The 13,845-nt window shown below is 37.6% G+C and overlaps 1 protein-coding gene across 14 annotated transcripts in view; it reads left to right on the top strand.

Moving 5' to 3' along the window:
- Window positions 1–10,978, top strand: part of trip12 (thyroid hormone receptor interactor 12) — a 212,129-nt gene extending 201,151 nt beyond the window's left edge. For all 14 annotated transcript variants that reach the window (XM_048542108.2, XM_048542107.2, XM_059651238.1 and 11 more), the window contains 4 exons: window positions 1,401–1,514; window positions 4,157–4,251; window positions 6,219–6,322; window positions 8,423–10,978. In XM_048542108.2, coding sequence (XP_048398065.1) covers window positions 1,401–1,514; window positions 4,157–4,251; window positions 6,219–6,322; window positions 8,423–8,619 — 510 coding nt within the window. In that variant the 3' untranslated portion in view covers window positions 8,620–10,978. The remainder of the gene's footprint in view (window positions 1–1,400; window positions 1,515–4,156; window positions 4,252–6,218; window positions 6,323–8,422) is intronic.
- The last annotated feature ends 2,867 nt before the right edge of the window (window positions 10,979–13,845 follow it).

Here is a 13,845-nt window from a genome sequence, read left to right as displayed (position 1 = left end):
CCTTTGATAAGGTTCCACATGGTAGGCTATTGGAGAAAATACAGAGGCACGGGATTGAGGGAGATTTAGCAGTTTGGATTAGAAACTGGCTTTCTGTAAGAAGGCAACGAGTATGGTTGATGGAAAATATTCAGCCTAGAGTCTGGTTACTAGTGGTGTGCCTCAAGGATCTGTTTTGGAACCACTGTTGTTTGTCATTTTTATAAATGACTTGGACACAGGCATAGGTGGATGGGTTAGTAAGTTTGCAGATGACACTAAAGTTGGTGGAGTGGTGGACAGTGTGGAAGAATGTTACAGGGAGACTTGGATAAACTGCAGAATTGGGCTGAAAGGTGGCAAATGGAGGTTAATACGGATAAAAGTGAGGTGATCCACTTTGGGAGGAATAATAGGAAGGCAGAATACCGGGTCAATGGAAAGATTCTTGGTAGTGTGGATGTACAGATGGATCTTGGTGTCCATGTACGTAGATCCCTGAAAGTTGCCACCCAGGTTGATAGTGCTGTTAAGAAGGCTCACAGTGTGTTAGGTTTTATTGGTAGAGGGATTGAGTTCCGGAGCCGTGATGTCATGCTGCAACTGTATAAAACGCTAGTGTGGCATCATTTGGAATATTGTGTGCAGTTCTGGTTGCCCCCTTACAGGAAGGATGTGGAAGCATTAGAGAAGGTGCAGAGGAGATTTACCAGGATGTTGCCTGGTCTGGAGCACAGGCCCTATGAAGAAAGGCTGAGGGACTTCGGTTTGTTCTCATTGGAGAGAAGGAGGCTAAGAGGGGATTTAATAGAGACATACAAGATGATCAGAGGATTAGATAGGGTGGACAGTGAGAGTCTTTTTCCGAGGTTGATGACGTCAGCTTTTACGAGGGGGCATAGCTACAAATTGAGAGGTGGTGGATTTAAGACAGATGTCAGAGGCACGTTCTTTACTCAGAGTGATAAGGGAATGGAATGCCCTGCCTGCCAATGTAGTGAACTCAGCCACATTAGGGGCATTTAAACAGTCCTTGGATAAGCATATGGATAATGATGGGATAGTGTAGGGGGATGGGCTTAGATTAGTTCACAGGTCGGCGCAACATTGAGGGCCGAAGGGCCTGTTCTGTGCTGTATTGTTCTATGTTCTAAACTTCAATTTAACCAAATTTTTTCCTCCATATCTTATTCTACTACAAGCTCTGTGCCTTATCCTTTCTGATTTACAATGACTCCTGGCAGTTAAGTTTCTCCAATTCTGTTGGTCTGTCCCAGTCGAAACTCTACTTTTGTGTTGGTGTCAACTTTTTCCAATTATATCGTCCTGAAGCATTTGGGGAATGTACCTGTCTGTTAAATGCATTTATAATTGTAAATACTTATATTTCAGCGTAATTGCAGATGTGTTTCCTTCTGCAGCTGGTAGTTTACTGGACCTTGAACGAAGGTGTTTCCAAGCAGTTTGAATCTTTTCGAGATGGCTTCGAGTCAGTTTTTCCACTCCATCACTTGCAGTATTTTTACCCTGAAGAGGTTAGTTTCTCGCGGTAATATACTTACCTGGTCAAAGGCCAACTTGTTGGGAGCAACTTTAAAAATTTATGCAATATGCTGTCAGAAATAGATAACTGTTTCCAGTGAAGTTGCTTTCTTTAAATCTAAACGTTATGTTGATGCAGTGACATCAATGATGGTTGTGCTTAAGACTGCATGAATTAAACTTTATTATGCTTCAATAATATATCTTCCTCAGTTAGTCAAACTAAGGTCAGAACTTTGGTTTTCAAATGTAAAATATTTCAGTTTGTGTTTATAATTTTGTAAAGCAAATCCATTCTTTTAAAAAAATTCACTTCTGTGGAACTTCCGGCCTGTTGCTTGGAAAATGGAGATTAATACTATTTTTAAGATAGTATCCGGAAACGCCCCCATGGCATTCAAGTATGGAAGTCAGTTTGTTCCAAAACATCTACATCCTATTGCATGTGAAAGAACACCACTAATGCCTGAACTGTGTAGCTAGGCAAAAGTATATTTCTTTAATGGTGAGCATGAAACATTGGCAATCATCAGTCACCCCCAACAGCTGGTCTCCCATTTTGATTTTGATGGCATGTGAAGCTATTTGTTGTTTAAATAATGGAAAATTAAAGGACATTTTACTGCTCAATGCACGTATAGCTTGCATTCTGGTCATAGACAAATTTAAGTCCATTATCTTGAGTACCATCTAAATTTCCTTTTATATTAACTAGTGTTATAATCCTCTAATCTAGCATTCTCTACTGGCTCTCCAGTAACGGACGCATCAGTACTATTAATATTCTTCAACAAAGGTTATCAGTTCACAAATTAGTATTGCAGACAGCGTGTGCAAGGTACCAACACGTGAACAAGAGGATGGAAATTTTGTCTCTCAGAGATTCGTAGAAATATAGCATGTCTGTAGTGTGGAAAGAAGCCATTTGGCTCATTGAGCTGTCACAAAGCATCTGAAGAGCACCTTGTCCACACCAAGCCCCATGTAATCCTTGCAGTCCCACATTTCCTATGCCTAATCCGCTATACCTGCACATCTCTGGACACTAAGGCCGATTTAGCATGAACCTAACCTGCATGTCTTTGGACTGTTGGAGGAAATCCATGTAGAAATGGAGAGAACGTGTAAACTCCACACAGACAGTTGCCCAAGGGTGGACTCAGGTCCCTGATACTGAGAGGCATCACCGCCAACCACTGAGCCACTGTGCTGACCATGATATAAATATTGACATAAATGCTGTCGCCAGTCCAGAAATTTAAGGATAATTTTGGTAGGTATATTCTCAAAAGAAAGGTTCATGTCACATTAGTGAGGAAACGTGACTGGTACACAATTTGGCCTTCTGTTACTGCATCAAGCAAGCTCACAGACTCCTGCTGAAGCTTGCCCCTGCCAAATGCCAAAGTCTTAACCAGGTTGTGTTTGTAACTCCTTGTTTGCTGCACTTCAAATTAAGGGCCGCCTTGTAAGATAGTGAACCTGCCCAAAAGGTGCTAATTCAAAAATCCTGCTGTTCTATCAGGTGATCAGTATTCTAGTTGAGAAGGAAATCATGGTTTCTGTGCTTGAGTCAAATATTTTGATTAAATAAAATTTAGATTGAAAATTCTACACTTCCCTTTCCTGACTGGCCTTTTGTTGACTCTGACATTGAGACAACTTGCAGAAACTTACCTGTATCTTCTCATCCAAAATTTAGGCCCTAACCTTTACTTTCTTAGGAATAGTGAGATTTTAAACATGCTGTTTCTTTCCTTTGTAACTTCTAACTGAGGGGAAACAAAAGGTCGGTGTCTGTGTGAATGGTTTCATTCCTACCATAATTAAGCACTGGTGTAAGGAGATTTAAACTGTTCCATATCTGGACCATTCTAATGAATTGTTTTATCTCAATGCCAAAGACCCTTAATGCATCAACTTGAAATTGTTTTGAGTTATAAGCCATTTGTCAAACTTAACAGGAATTTTCTAACACATTAACATAAACATAATTGCAATAGAATAGGATAGAAAATGTCATAAGCAGTAAAGTTATATATTATTACTAATGAATAAACCAAGATACCCAAGAGTAATTTAAGGCACGAGAATGTGTTGAGTAAACTATACCTATTTCCTCTACATGCCATTCTAACTTAGACAATTCGAACTGGCTTTGTATTTAATTACCTAACTTGAAATCTAAAAATGTGTTTGATTTGATGGCATAAAATGGTGGAGGCTTACAGCATAGCTGTCTCTTGAACTTCTGTTAGTGTACTGTGAAAGCAAACCAAAACTACTATGACATTCTTCTTAATTCTCCAAGTGCCTCTTATTATCTGTTTCAGATATTTAAAAACTTGTGTCTTGTGCCTCTCCCTCTCTGTGCAACAAACCATTCTTTGTTAAAACCCGTGTATAAGAAATTTGGTGAAACTTTTCACTGGCGATTATAACTCGCTTGTTACTGATATGGCACTAAAAGAAATGGGTTTTCACATATATTTGCTTTTACTACGAATGCGTAATTTTGAGCACTTGTAAATTTTTTAGTCTCCAGTGGTATAATAAGCAGAAAGCAATCGCTTTGATAATGCGCTTTCTTCTAAATTCACATTTATTTGCTCTAATATTTTTGTTTAATCAATAGTTGGATCAGCTACTCTGTGGCTCCAAATCAGAGGCATGGGACGTGAAAACTTTAATGGAATGTTGCAGGCCAGATCACGGATATAATCATGACAGGTATAAATATTTCACCTGGAATTGTGTAACCTTTAATATATCTCATAGCATTCAAACTGCTAACTAAGTATAACTGAATTTCTGGAGAACTTGTCCCCAGTATCTGCCACGCTTTGAGAAGACCAAAGCCTAGAGAAACAACATCCATTTTGGACAATTCTGACACCTTTTTTTGTTTTGCAAAGGTTTGTTAGATGATGTCAGATCACCACCCAAACCTGAGTCTTTAGGCATAATGGGAAGCATTACATGTGAAGCAGTTTTGTTTGGACCAAGATTGTTTGGTGTGAGCAAGTATTTACAACAAAGAACAAACTGTTCAGGCCAACTGGTCTGTGCTGGTGTTTATGTTCCCCTAAGAGCCTGATCTTTCTTTTTGTAACCCCAATAACATTTGATTTATTGCTGTCAGAATTCTTTAGTGGATTTATTTGTACTGAATTTTTATTGGTTGTCGTTTTGTTCTCACCTGCATGTGGAAATGTTGATTCTGTGTTTACTGAGAAACCCCTTGGTAACCTTTGTGCTGTCAGACCATCTTGGTCCGCCTTGAGAAAGCAGACCGTGGTCTTTCCTGACAGGTATGAGTTTTCAGGCCTCATTTGTTGTAAATTTTTTTTTGCTGCTTACAGTGCACTTCTATTCTTGTTATAGCAATTAAATTGTATTCCCAGGTGTTCCCTCATTAAAGTGCCTAAACAGACTGAATCTTCCTTTTCTGTTACTCCCAGAAATTAACCTTAATGAGTTTTTCTTTTTAGTAACATTAAACCACATCACAACTTTTCACTGATCTATAATTTTTGTATTCCTCCAATCTCTCTCTCCCGCACAGTGCTGTTTTCCAATGCCCATGTAACCATTTATTGCTCCTACCTAAAATATAATGTCTTGTATTAATTGAAGTTTATGTGTAATCACCTGTTACCCGTACAGTTTTCATTGATGTTGTCTTGCATTATGTTGTGGCCCTTTTCTATTAACCATATCCACTGAAGGAACAGGTGTATGCCGTTTAACTCCAAGTCCATTGCACTAATCAGTTAGATAGTGGTTGATCTATGACCTAATTCCATACACTTGCTTTGGCCCATGCCCCTTCATACCTCTAGCTGAACAAAAAATGATCTATGATTTAAAATGTACAACTGATCCATTGTCGAACAAAATTTTTTAATTTGGACTTTTACGATCTGAATTTTAATCATTTATGTAAATGACAAACAGTGGTGGGCTAAGCACCAGTCCTTGTAGATTACCATTTTGCACCATTTGTTTTGTATTTTGCCAACAGCTTGATATCTATTCAGCTAGATGTTGCCTGGTTCTGCTATGCAGTTGTTTGTTTTTTTAATTGAAAATCCACATATCTAATGTCTACTCTGTTAGCCTTTTACAATGTTTTCTGACATTACTTCAAAGAATTTGTCATTTCTGCTGACCTGTGTTTTCCATTTCCTTTTTCCTTTACAGTTTTAAACAAGGATTCCATTAACTTGCCTATCCAATATTAAGCTAGTTGGTCTCTAGTATCCATTTTTGTATACTACTTAAGTTAGAATTGTATAAATCAATCACAAAATCTTATGCAATCACAGGCAGCAAAGTGATTTTAAAAAAAAAAGATAAAACCCCAACCAGACACACTTTCACTTTTCAAATCTTTATGATCTTGAGTATAAAACTGATTTCTCACCAAGGTAGGCACTAAACAATATAATATTCAAATTGGCGTGACTCCTGGGTTATGTGAATTGAAGTGTGGCATATCCTGTACTACAGTCATAGCACAAGTAAATCTCTCCGTTTCACCTTCCCAAGATTTGATACATCTGACACTGAAACAGTGTAAAGGAATTGCAGTAAATGCTGATTTGTGGAAAATGTTGTTTTTGAAGGAGCAGACGCTACAGAAGATGTCAAATTAATGAAGTTGGTATTGTCTTTTTATTGCTTTTGTCCCACAGTCGTGCCGTGAAATTTCTGTTTGAAATACTCAGTAGTTTTGATGGTGAGCAACAAAGGCTATTTCTTCAATTTGTTACTGGAAGTCCACGACTACCTGTCGGAGGTAAGCCTGATTTTGCCACTTCTGTCACATTGTTAACAAGGTGTAGAGCTGGATGAACAGTGTTCATCCAGCTCTACACCATGTTATCTCAGATTCTCCAGCATTGGCAGTTCCTACTATCTCTGTCACATTGTTGGTGTATTGAAGAAACACTGAGCCTCAAAGTAACATGCTGGGCTGTAATGGATGTAAACTATGAAATTAGGATCTTTGTATATCTCTGCGTGATGGAATCTTCCATGTTAGCTGAATAAAGCCATGTAACAGCAATCGTAGCCTTTCTGTTGAAGTAGTATTGGGAGTTGGTTTTGTACTGCAGCAAAAGCCTTCATTTAGTATTTACTGCTGTTTACAAAATTTTGTACGTCAGTGTCATTGGCTAGGCCAGTATTTTTTGCCAGTCGCTAATTGTCCAGAGGGCAGTCAAGAATCAGCCACATTGCTGTGGTCTGGAGTCAAGTGGACGTTAGTTCGGGAAAGCTCAGATTTCCTTCCCCGAAGAATGTTAGTGAACCAGATTGGATTTTAGACCCATCAACAGTGGTTCAATTTTAGTTAAAAATTCAGATCGGCCATGGTGTGATTTAAACAGGTGTCCCCTGAACCTTAACACGAGGTTCTAGATTACTAGTTTAATGACATTACCACAATGCCATCACCTGCCCTTGTCAAGCAGTGACTGCATTAGAAGGTACTCATGAGCTATAGTGTATTTTGAAATGTCTGGTCATGAGAAATGATGAATAAATGGAAGCTCATTTTTCCCTTGATGGTTCTTGCACTGTTCTGGTTTTCAATTCTGTTATGACTTAATTTGGAACAACCGTTTGGGAGTTGGAACCCGTTTGACCAAGGCTGTGACCATCTTGGCTCAATGAGGAGAAGTGTTACTCCCAAAACTGTCAAGCAGCTACTTGGATTAAATGTATTGTTAATTTAAACACTGATTTGATCTTTTATTTGATGGAAAAAGACAATTTTGGCTTTATGCTTCAAAAATTTGTTAATTTTCAAATTTCAGATGCCTTTCAGGTTTTTATGTCTAATCATATGTGGATCGTTTACAGATACAGATGGAAGGAAATAAAGCACTTGTATTTATCACATGGCTTTCACAAACTCCAGGCACCCAAAAACATCTGGTAGCTAATGCAGTACTTCGGAAGTTTCGTCAAGGAAAGGGCACTGCAGCAGCTATTTTGTCTCTGCTAACCCTACTAAGAATGAAATAAGTTTGACAATTAAATTATTTGAATGATAGCCATTGGCCAAGGCACTGAGAGTAACCCCTGCTCTTCACATATAATTGTGACGGCATAGTCAAAGTTTCTTCTGAAAAATGGTAACTCCCAGCAGCGCAGCACTGCCTCAATACTACTCTGTAGTATAGCCTAGATTTATGTTTAGATTTCTGGAGTTGAGTTTGTACCCTCAGTCCCTGCAAAAGTGCTACCATTGAGCCAAGCCTGTAACAACAGTTTTTCCCCAATGTAGGATTTGCATTTGCTATTATCTCAATGTTTCTTCCTGCCACAGCGCGCTCTATGTCCTAGTGCATCATCAAGCTTTTCAAATCTACATTGGCTTCTGACTTCATCTATTTTTTGATAGTAGCTTTGGTGCTAGGAGATGGGAAAGAGAATCTGACCATGCCAGACATAATAGTAAACGCAGTGGTAAAGAAGCAGGAAGCGCATGCCAGCATTATAATTTTAGAGCACGGTTTGAATATTATGGCTTTAGGCTAGTACAAGGCTATACTTATCTCAGTATAAGGGTTGCCCATTTAAGACATGAGTAATTTTGTCAGAGGATAGTGAATCTGTGGAATTCCTACCACAGGGCTGTTGAGGTTGGTTCAATAAGTAATTCAAGTGTGAGAGATTTTTAATCAGCAAGGGAATCAAGGGTTATGAGAAAACAACAGAAAAGTGGAGTTGAGGTTAATCGGATCAGTTATGATCTTGTTGAATGTGGAACAGACTCGATGGACTGAATTGTTTACTTTCGCTCCTAATTCTGAATGTCTTACAAAAAGTTGGTGAATTTGGATTTATTTGCCTGCTGTGTTGAAACTTACGCAAGTTTTTCTTTTTATAGGGTTTCGGAGTTTAAACCCCCCACTCACCATTGTCCGCAAGACATTTGAGTCCACAGAAAATCCTGATGATTTCTTACCCTCTGTAATGACCTGTGTTAATTATCTCAAGTTGCCAGATTACTCCAGTATCGACATAATGCGTGAAAAACTTTTAATAGCTGCTAGAGAAGGGCAGCAATCGTTCCATCTCTCCTGATCACAGCGTCTGAATCTTCAAGCTGCCTGTTACAACAAATGACAAAATCATGATTTATTTTCTAAGTGTATCACTGCATCAAGGCAATGTGTACAGCGTACTTATTGTAGAAATGGCTTGGGTATGCTGCAAATCTTCAACAAAAAGACTTGGATGGTATATTTATTAAAATAGCCCTTATGGACTGAAAAAATGAAAAAAAGACCCCAAAGTTAATGCAAGATTTAAACAAAAATAAATTCTTAAAGAAGTTCTTGTTAATTTAACAATTATTTGGGTGCAGTTTTTAAATTGCTTTTTTTCTGTGTGGTATTCAAAATCAAAAGAAAGGGATGTTTTTCTTCCAGGATGACGGAACAATAAAATGTCACTGTGCAGTTTGGTATTGATGTGTATATCCATCTGGAGCCTACATTTCTGGTGGGTTTTTTTTGTTTTTGTTTCCAAAGATTAATATGTACAAACATGCAAAAATGACCGATTTAAACCTTGCATAAAATAATTTAAGCTCTGGTTAGTGTAATTTGCATTTTTCTCTTTGTCTATCTTCACCCTCTGTTCCATTTAGTTTGTCCATTTATGTTTAACTCATCTGCACTTGTGTGATGTAACATAGGGTTCTGCTTTTTTGTGATGTTTCTTAAGCCCATAATTCAGCAAATGGTTAAGCCAAGGGCTTGAAGATTTTAAGCATTTCTTAACCTCCATTGGCCCAACAATTGTATCATAGTCTAAAATTTATTTGTTTCCAATATACAAATTCTAGTATTTGCCAGTAGTTTTATTGTAAAATAATAGGACTGTTGGCAGAAGCCTTTAATCTCTCTCTAGATTTGTTTACAGAATGACTTCAGGCAACAATTAACAATACTCAGAAATCCCCTTTTTTCCTTTTTTAAAACCTATAATATTGGGCTGGTTAGTCTGTTATTGAAGGGACAGGTAGCATTTCCAGTTGGTGTGAAACTTTGAGGAAAGTTCCACTTGCTGTTATAGTGGGACAGTTGCTTTATCTTGTTTAATTTACCTTGTTGTAGTTCACTTGTTTTTTGCACTGCTAGCTTTGAACAAAAGTAATAGTTGAGCTCTCTTGGTTTGATAAGGATAGTGCACCTGTAAACACTGCTCTGTCCAACTGTTCATGTGCTGATTTCTGAAATCTGCAATAACTACTTCATCAGGTTAATGTTTTTACCTGAACATAAATAAATAAAATGTTTGACTCACTTTTTGTATAATTATTTTGTATTCAGCAACCAAACTTTTCTGATTCAGGGATAGTGCCAAAGTGTCTTTTTAACTAAAGTTGTGTTGGAGTTTGAGTAAATAAAGGTGGAAATATTCAATGTGGTTGTAATGCTTGGAACACTGTTGCATTCAGTGGCCCTCTTGATATTGAAACAAATCAAATGTTTTTTTAATTATATCTTTCAATGGTATGATTAGTTGATCTGTCCATCTGTGAGGACATTATCAAATTTAACTTCTTTACCAGGTTAGATTAATAACCAAGTATTAAAGTGCTATAGCTTAATAACTGCTTGCTGGCCTTCAGACCTCTAGTCCCTCATACCTAGCCAGTTTACCTTGATTCTTACAAATTATGGGTTAAAAGTTTTAATAGTCTATGGGTGTTTTTTTTAAGGGAATCTTACATGGATAGGGAGGATAAAGTTACAACAATTTTAGGTATTCTACTCCCATGTCAAACAAGAAATCAGACTGTTTCAAGTAAGCCTGTTCTCTGAGCAAATATTTTACTTGTGCAGGCATATTTATAAGTTCAGTGAGACCTACTACGTCTGGTCACCCTGACAGGAAATCCCTGATCAAACAGTTCTCAGTCTGCAGCCAGTTCTTAACTAATAGTGGAATTTAAAACTCAGGATTTAACAGTTCCTGATCTCCGTACAGTTTACTAGGTCTTGCTTGTATACCTAAGGAGATGGATGTCCTGGATACTATTTGTTGGTTTGCACATGTTGCTTTTTTGTGGGAAGGTGGATTATAGTGATAAATTTGTTTTTTAAAATCAACTTTTGAGCATATTGAGCAATGGAATGATATCACATTTTCTCTTTAACCTCCAGCATTTAGATTTCATTATTGTTGCATTGAATTCTAAATTCAAATGAGCTTAAACTTGTACTATATAACCAAGCAGCCCTTTTAGTACACTTGTTGCAGTTTTCATCCATTTTGTAAAAGTCACTGTTTGTGCTTGCAAAAATATTGAACCATGCAGTTGATGCCAGCCATTTACATAATTTGTTGCTTCATCCCTATAATTTGCCTGTTTTACCTGCCTATTTGGTTCATTGCCTGTTACTTTATGAAACATTAAAAAAAATTGAACTAGTATGTTGTAAATCTGAGCAGATTATTGATTCATATATGGAAAGAAGGGAGGTTTTTGTGGTTGAAAGCAAGCCTGGGTACTAATTCTACCATGTGGCCTATGAAAACACTCACGCCATTCTTTGTGTGTCACGTTTATTCAGTGGCCTGCCAAGTGTCAATTAGATGTTGGCCTTCCTAGCCATCCAATTACTTTGTAAAAATGTTAGCACTTATTGTTAAATGCACTGGTGAGAATTGCGAGTTATGTATCAGCTTACTTTCGCCTGTTGTTTAAGAAACTGGTCTGAATATAATGCCTCTTCAAAATTAATTTAAAATTCAAGTATTTCAGGATTTGGATTTGGATTTGCCCAAGGTGAGAATATAGGAATGGAGAAAGGCCATTCTGGAGTACTGTCATCCTAGTTCTTTTCACACTGCCATTTACCGAGTTCTTTATTTTTCTACCTCATTTTTGTTTCATTCCTTCATAAATTAGGTATTAATACAATTTACCTTTCAAATGTTGTGGAAGATTAATGGAAAGTGAGGGGTGATTCTTTAAAACAGTTCTCTTCATCTGCAAAAAGTTGACAAGTGGAGGGAGCTCTGAAAGTGTTTGGTTAACGCATCCATAGCAATGAATGAAAACGTGAGGAAGAATATGTCATTGTTAATGTAAGAAATCTTTGTATATACATAGGATTAAGATTTTATTTAATTTCAATATTAAAGTTTGTTTTTTAATTTAAATAGTTACAAGTTTATTCCCAGATGCTCCTGGACTCACTATTTACTTAAAAGACAGGATGTGTCAGATCCATATCTCTTGACTAGTGTTTATAGCCATGTTGTGAAATGAGCTAGCCAATTTGAGAAGTGGAATAAGACTAATGAAGCCAGGATGAAAACACTAAAATAAAACTGTGGATACAAGAGATCTGAAACAAGCAAAAACAGAATTTGCTGGAGAAACTCAGCAGATCTGGCTACATCTTTAGGGAGAGAGAGAGAGAGAGAGTTTAATGTTTCAAGTCCAGTGACCCTTCTTCAGAACTCTGGTCTCAAACAATTAACTCTGTTCCTGTCTCCACAGATGCTGCCAGGCATGCTGAGGTTTCTCTAGCAATTTCGTTTTTGGTTCATTCTTGGATGAAAACAAATTGGCATCTGCTGATTTTGAAGGAAGTAATTCTGTTCTGCAGGCTTTGTTCGTTGTAATACATCAATTGTGCCGTAATTAATTAGCACCGACAGTTTTTCAGAGAAACGGATTATGATTATCCCAAGCTTTTCTTCAACTCCTATATTTGCCAGACTTGAAAGAACTGGTGAATGTTCATTTAAGTTTCTACTTGGGGAAATGGATCAGGGTTATTTATCTGTGTCTATTACTCAAAGATATTGTGTATTTGGAATTAGTTGAATACAATAAACTGACAATTGCAAACCTGTATTTAGATGTCTGAAATCAAACTGCTTTCAGTAATCAATGGACAGGTAAACTGGAGAAGTATTTAGGTTGGTTTTATGTTTCTTTTAAAGAAAAAAGAAACGTATACCTGAATTGAATTGGATTTGCTGCCTGTTTAAAAACAGTGTTGGCGATGCCAATGCACCCTCCAGGAAAAATAAAATACAGGTTTTAATTTCAGGTGAATTTACGGGTTTTTGAATCGATCAAATACCTTCTGGAAATAAGCAGCCCTTCAAATTTGAGGAATGCTGTTGGGAATTAGTTCTAGATATCATGACATCATTAACTCTGTTTCCTTGCAATCTGCCTACTGCAATGTCATGACCCAGCATTGCCTGCTGACAAGTTAGTTTAATTGTATACATTAAGTGCACGTTCCACCTTCCCTTGTGAGAAATTTTTGTTAATGTAGATCTGTTAGCCAGAACTTGTCCCTGTTGTCGGTGCTGAGCTAAAATCAAACTTAAATCTACCGGTGTCATGTGCAAAAACCAGTTGACCTCTAAGATTGGATAATTTAAACTTGTAAGTTCGTTTGCCCAGTTGGCTGCACAGCTGGGTTATGTTGCAGTGTGACATCAACAGCAGGAGCTCAATTCCCACACTGGTTTGGGTTATCATGAAGGCCTCTCCTTCTCAATCTAGCTACTCTGATTTCCACTCCCCCTATGTCCCTCCCCCTTGCTCGCTCGCTTTCTCTCTCTCGCTATCTCGCTCGCTGTCTCCCTCTCTCCCTCCCTCCCTCCCTCCCTCCCTCCCTCCCTCCCTCCCCGCTGCAGATGCCATTTTTGCTGCTAAAACCCAGTATCTTATGAGCGAAAACCAAGTGGTTGGAGGTATTCGCGTGCAATTGCAGTGAAACCTCCTGGAAAGCAAGTTAGTGGGAGTTTGGAAGAGCTGTGAATACCAACAAAAGTAATTTGCCTAAATGAAGCTTTAGGAAGGAGACTGTTTCATGATTGCTAGCTGCAGCGTTTCAGAGCCCAGTGTAACCATTACCCATTTGCGTAGTGACTGAGACTAATGTTGCAGTTATCATTCATTGACTGTCAAAGATTTTTCATTTATGATGTGATTTACAGTTGGTTTAATATCTTAACTCAATTGCCAGAGTTTATTTGAACCAGAGAAAAGTGTAGATTTATCTCTCATGGTCAAGAATGAAGCCTGTAATTAAAATGAATTCTCTTTGATCAGGCTTTTGATTTCAACCTTTCACTATCCATTAATATTTTATTAATCTACTTGTTTACATGTAAATTCATCTGCCATTTATAAAATATTAGTTGATACATATTGTGCAAAAAATATTGCTTACTGTAATTCTTCTCTGGCCCTTATTTTACATTTGTTCATGCATTTCACCCTTGTAACTAATTATCTCCACTGTCTATGATAATGGGAACTGC

This window comes from Stegostoma tigrinum, chromosome 14 (assembly GCF_030684315.1).
Source record: "Stegostoma tigrinum isolate sSteTig4 chromosome 14, sSteTig4.hap1, whole genome shotgun sequence".
NCBI classification, from domain to species: Eukaryota; Metazoa; Chordata; class Chondrichthyes; order Orectolobiformes; family Stegostomatidae; genus Stegostoma; species Stegostoma tigrinum.
Note: the sequence above shows the minus strand (reverse complement) of the source record. Positions and strands in the feature narration are given on the sequence as shown.